Raw genomic sequence first — 5,777 nt, 5'->3', positions numbered from 1 at the left:
CCGCAGCATAAGAAAGGTTTTCTTAATATTATTATACCTTTAGATTATTACTTATTTCATAAAGAGATCCTAAGTCGAGTTTTTATTTATATATTACATTTATGTAATGTAGCATTTCATATTGGCTCTCCTTGTATGAAAACAGGTAATAAGGCATCCAGGCAGTCAGCAACATTCATATAATTTACCGTTTTTCTGCTTCGATTCCTGGGTTCAGCTCATCGGCTTCGGCAACCATTTTCTCTCCGACCCTTGCTTGCATCTAAATTCGTTGAGAATTTATACCGGAATATTAATCCTGAGAGGGCTCCATATGTTTGATTGCTGGTTGTTTGATTTTATTTGTTTAGAAGATGAATTTTAGGCAATTTTATTTGATAGTTGAAAGGGCACAGACAAATGGAACACCTGATGATTTTCTGTTTTCTGAAGTTAATTCTATCTTGTGTCTTGTTTCTCCGTTGACTATTTGTATTTTACCAACTATTTGAAAGATCTATTAAACATGTTTTACCAGTTATGTCTAAATCAGCATAAACTCTTATATAATGATATGGAGTGGCGTAAAAAATTTAGACTGAATCTAAAAAAAAAAACTCTCTTGGCACAAATTGCAAACTATTGCTATTCAATGGCTGCCACTTAAAGACTTCGTTGATACTCGTGTCTATGTTTCACAATATTTTTGGTTTTTTTCCGTTATATAATACTTTATCAATAGTTTTGGTAACCTTTTACACTGTAAGTATACCAAATTATAAATATGTTATAAAAATATCATCATAGGTATTACAATAGTATGTTATAATTTATAAAAGAAAGAAAATGAATATAAAAGATTGTTTTGTTACACACCGCTACGGGGGACTCTTGTTAAATAATCTGAGATAAAGTGGACACTAAACAAAACACTTAAGATAATCGGTATCTTAGAGATCGTCGTCAGCCTAGAATATATAAATAATGCGAATAATATGAAGTGTTCATTCATATCAAGATGGCCTTACTACGTAATTGTTCCATCTTCCTGTGTCTCATCGCGCTAACCTATTCGGCATTCGTTGACAATTATGAAAATTCCAAAGTTCAATTAGAGGAATACATACAAAACAAGAAAAAGGACATCAATCCCAGATTCCGGCCGTTATATCATGTAGTTCCACCGGTGGGATGGATGAACGATCCAAATGGATTTTCATATCACAAGGGTGAATTCCATCTCTTCTACCAATACTATCCATATGATAGCGTATGGGGCCCGATGCACTGGGGTCATTCAAGCAGTCCCGATCTTGTGAACTGGAATACGCTACCCACAGCACTGCTGCCTGAAAAGGAACAATGTTTCTCTGGAAGTGCTGTAAGCGATGGTGACACGATGATTCTTATGTACACCGGCCACGCCAGTAGTGACGTCGAACCTTATTATAACGAAAGCCAGTATCTAGCGTACAGCGATGATGGAATCAATTTCCACAAATACGAGGGTAATCCAGTTCTACCTAGATCACCGAACGGCTCGCCTGATTTCCGTGATCCAAAAGTATGGAAGCGTGGCGATGATTATTACGTTATTATTGGAAGTAAGACTTCGGACAATCGAGGACGAGTTCTTTTGTACAAATCGAGGGATATGAAAAATTGGGAGTTTTTAAGCGTATTAGGTGAGTCCAATGGAGATTTAGGCTATATGTGGGAATGCCCTGACTTTTTCGAACTAGATGGCAAATTTGTTATTCTTATGTCACCCCAAGGAATGCCACCTCAAGGAGACAGGTACAAAAACACCTTTCAAAATGGTTACATAATCGGTAGCTTTAATTACGATACTAATGAATTCGTGCCAGAAGTACCATTCCAGGAAATAGACTATGGTCATGATTTCTATGCTGCAACAACAACTGAAGCAAATGGAAAACGTTACGTGGTTGCGTGGTATAGTATGTGGGAAATGGCGCACCCCGAAGATGTTGATGGATGGGCCGGAGCAATGACAATAGTTAGAGAAATGTCCATTGTTAACAACCGTATCCTCATGAAACCTGTTGAGGCGATGGTCAATCTAAGGGATGGTGTAGCGGTTGATGGTGATATAGGGCCAAACGAAGCGCGGGAGTTCGGAAAAGCGGTTGAATTACTGATTGATAGTGATCTTAACCAGAAAGTGGACTTGTTGTTAGAAGGTCGCGAAGGTGGGGGTAAGGTATGGCTGCGTTGGGATCCAGAGATTCGCAAAGTAGTTGTAGACAGAGGCTTAGGTGACGTGAGACAAGTGGAATGGTCACCATTTGGATCGCATACCTGGAGAGTTTTCTTGGATTCTAGCAGCGTAGAACTTTTCTGCGGCGAGGGTGAAGTAGTATTCAGCAGTAGAGTGTATCCTCTCGGCGGATGGAGGCTAATCAACCAGAGTCCTCAAGCTGTTCGTGTTAAGGCTTTCAACTTAAGAAGAAGCGTACCGGAATAATTTGGCAATAAAATGGATATCGATACAACTCATAATTACATCTGACACTTTTTGTAAATATTTTAAATTACTTTTTGTTTTATTTTTTTATAAGAAACGAAATTTCAATATATCATTGTCAATTTAAAAACTCTTTTATTTTTTAAACGTTCTTAATAATCATAAGTTATATAACAAATAATAACGTTGAGTTAAAAGTAAATAGTTATATTTCTATGTGTAAATGTATTATAGTTGTATAAATAAAATCTTAAAGTCGATAATATTTGCTTAATTTAAATAGTCGGTTTACGATACCGTACACTTCTCTTTGTTCTCGTTAAATAGTAGATTTTAATTAAGATCGAGGGCTGTATTGAAATTTATTTTGAATAAAATCTCTTCAATACCGTTCTAGTCCTCAAAGCTACAACGTATAGGATTTATATTACTAGGTTTTGTTATTATATGCAACAATTAACAAATTATGAACAAATAAATTATATCAGATATAGTATATCAGTTGGAGCATAAAATAAATTAAAAAAACAGTAATGCAATTGAATTATATGGAAAATTTAAAGTTTACTGTAATTAAATATGATGAATACAATTTTGCGTTTGAAATTTTCATATGGCTATTATAAGCGTATAATAGCCATCAAACTATTACTTGATTTACCACAATACATAAAGAAATTAATAAAAATAACAAGAAAAATATTATTTTTTTCAGAGATTTCACACGTCAGCCTTAATGTAATTTCTTATATGTTTCATTTTAATGTAACGTGTGACACAATATATATATTAATGTGTGTTATTTTCAATGCTAGTTATATTTATATACTTTATAGAACATGTATATTGAACTCCTAAATGGCTAAACCTTAAAAATTATGTGAAATTTTCGGATGGTACAGATTGAACCAGCTAGGTGGAGGTGGGTATTCGGTTCCAGATTTTTTAAGATTATTTAAAATAAACATCTTGTTTTACTGGTACGAGTTGGAATGAGCAGCTAGTATATATATACATAAATTATAATACTTTAAAGTTAGTAAAATTGTGTTAGTGTCCCACAGCTGGACCTTGGGCAAAGCCTTTCTCTCCTCTTAAGAAGGCTGTTCCAACGTGAGTCAATGATCCTGAACCAGATTCTGTTGTCATACTCACTCACAACTTCAACTTGGTAAATTCAAAATTAATTAATAGTTCATAGGAAATTCAATAGTATTAATATGGTGCACATTTTACTATTAAGTTAACGCGTTCTTAATTAAAATGTGCTTAAAACAGGTTTGCATACACTTGAACATGTATGTATTTTCACTGGTGGTAGAGCTTTGTGCAAGCTCGTCTGGGTAGGTACCACCCACGTATCAGATATTCTTACGCAAAACAGCAGTACTTGGTATTGTTGTGTTCTGGTTTAATGGGTGAGTGAGCCAGTGTAATTACAGGCACAAGGGACATAACATCTTAGTTCCTAAGGTTGGTACCAATGTACCAATGCGCGGTAATGTATTCGATGGTTAACATTTCTTACAATGCCAATGTCTTTGGGCGTTGGTGACCACTTACCATCATGGCCTATATGCTCGTCCACCTTCCTATTCTTTTAAACAGTAATGCAATTGAATTATATGGAAAATTTAAAGTTTACTGTAATAAAATATGATGAATACAATTTTGCGTTTAAAATTTTCATATGGCTATTTCATATGGCGTATAATAGCCATCAAACTATTACTTGATTTACCACAATACATAAAGAAATTAATAAAAATAACAAGAAAAATATTATTTTTTTCAGAGATCAGAGAGAGAAAAAAAGTATTCATAAATTATATTACAGTATTGGCATATCAAACAATTTATTAACACAATTGTCAATCAAGAATAAAAGGATAAGTAGTTTCGTTTTATTATACCAAAACCGTAACAGCCTGTGAATATCCCACTGCTGGGCTAAAGGCCTGTCCTCCCTTTTTCAAGGAGAAGGTTTGGAGCTTATTCCACCACGCTACTTCAGTGCGGGTTAGTGGAATACACATGTGGCAGAATTTCAGTGAAATTCATGTAGGTTTTGTCACGATGTTTTTCTTCACCGTAAAGCACGAGATGAATTATGATTACAAATTAAGCACATGAAAATTCAGCGGTGCTTTCTCGGTTTTGAACCCACGATCATCGTTTAAGATTAACGCGTTCTTACCACTGGGCCATCTCGGCTTATTTTATTAAATTAATTTTAAAGCTACCACCAGCTTAGAATGTGAATTCCAACGAGAGTTCCGGCAAGCAACTCATTTTAAAAAATATTACATTTTATTAAATTATTTTACATCCTGCGTAATACTAAACAAATAGTCTAAGCTTTTTAAGCGTCTAAGTAATTCTTCTGAGTTATTAATGTTTTTTTAAGATGAGATTTAAATTGAGTAATTGTGAAAGCTAGTATTTGCAGGATTTTAGTATAGAAGCGAATATCTTGGCTAAGGAAAACCTCTGTATGCTATTTACATACTGTACATGGATTATTTACTATTTATTGCATACTTTTCCTATTTAATAAAAAAATAAGGAACAACGGCATGGTTAAAATATAATGCCCCATGTTTATTTACTAGCCCGCACCGAAGAACACATGTAATAAGTTTCAATTTTTGGTGGCTTTTCCCAGCATTGGGATATTAACGGCTGAGCTTTATATAAAAAGTATATTGTTATTAAAAGATAACTTAGTTATATTAGTGGATAAGCGTTGATTTGCAAAGCATTCAGATCAACATAATTTTTAATTACACTGCAAGACATTTAAAAAGCAATAAACCCATCTATATATAACAAAGTAAATAAAACTCTAAGCATATATAATATACAGTTATTTAAATGCAAGCAAACATTAATTATTTCGATAAACCATTCAATTTGTGATGCCACCGAAAACTTATTAAAATACAAATTTTAATTAATTAATCAACTTCAATATTTTAATAGTAAATTACGATTCAATTGTAATATTTAACATTTTAATTTAATTTCTATAGTCAAGTTTCAAGCTATTAATAAAAAATACAGACGCACACTTACTTACTTAGCCGCACACAAACACGTATATACATGAAACGTAAACAAACATACACACGGCATAGTCTGAAGCATTACATGGTATTTTTTTGTATTTTTTTTCCTTTCGTTATACATAACGCAATTCAAGATTCGTAATAAAATTATAGTTACTTCGATAAAACATTGAAATAAGATTTGCCGTTTAATCTTCCCTTGAGAGGGAGCTCCACGGTTGAAACTCAGCGTACAAAGTTAC

The 5,777-nt window shown here is 33.5% G+C and overlaps 1 protein-coding gene across 1 annotated transcript; it reads left to right on the top strand.

The window, feature by feature from the left end:
- The first annotated feature begins 977 nt into the window (after positions 1–977).
- On the top strand, positions 978–2,597 carry LOC126770947 (sucrose-6-phosphate hydrolase-like). Its single transcript, XM_050490573.1, has one exon. It carries the CDS (start codon positions 998–1,000, stop codon positions 2,465–2,467), a length of 1,470 nt encoding a protein of 489 aa, XP_050346530.1. The 5' UTR covers positions 978–997; the 3' UTR covers positions 2,468–2,597.
- Positions 2,598–5,777: the final 3,180 nt, after the last annotated feature.

This window comes from Nymphalis io, chromosome 9 (assembly GCF_905147045.1).
Source record: "Nymphalis io chromosome 9, ilAglIoxx1.1, whole genome shotgun sequence".
Lineage (NCBI taxonomy): Eukaryota > Metazoa > Arthropoda > Insecta > Lepidoptera > Nymphalidae > Nymphalis > Nymphalis io.
This window is presented reverse-complemented; position numbering and strand designations above follow the sequence as displayed.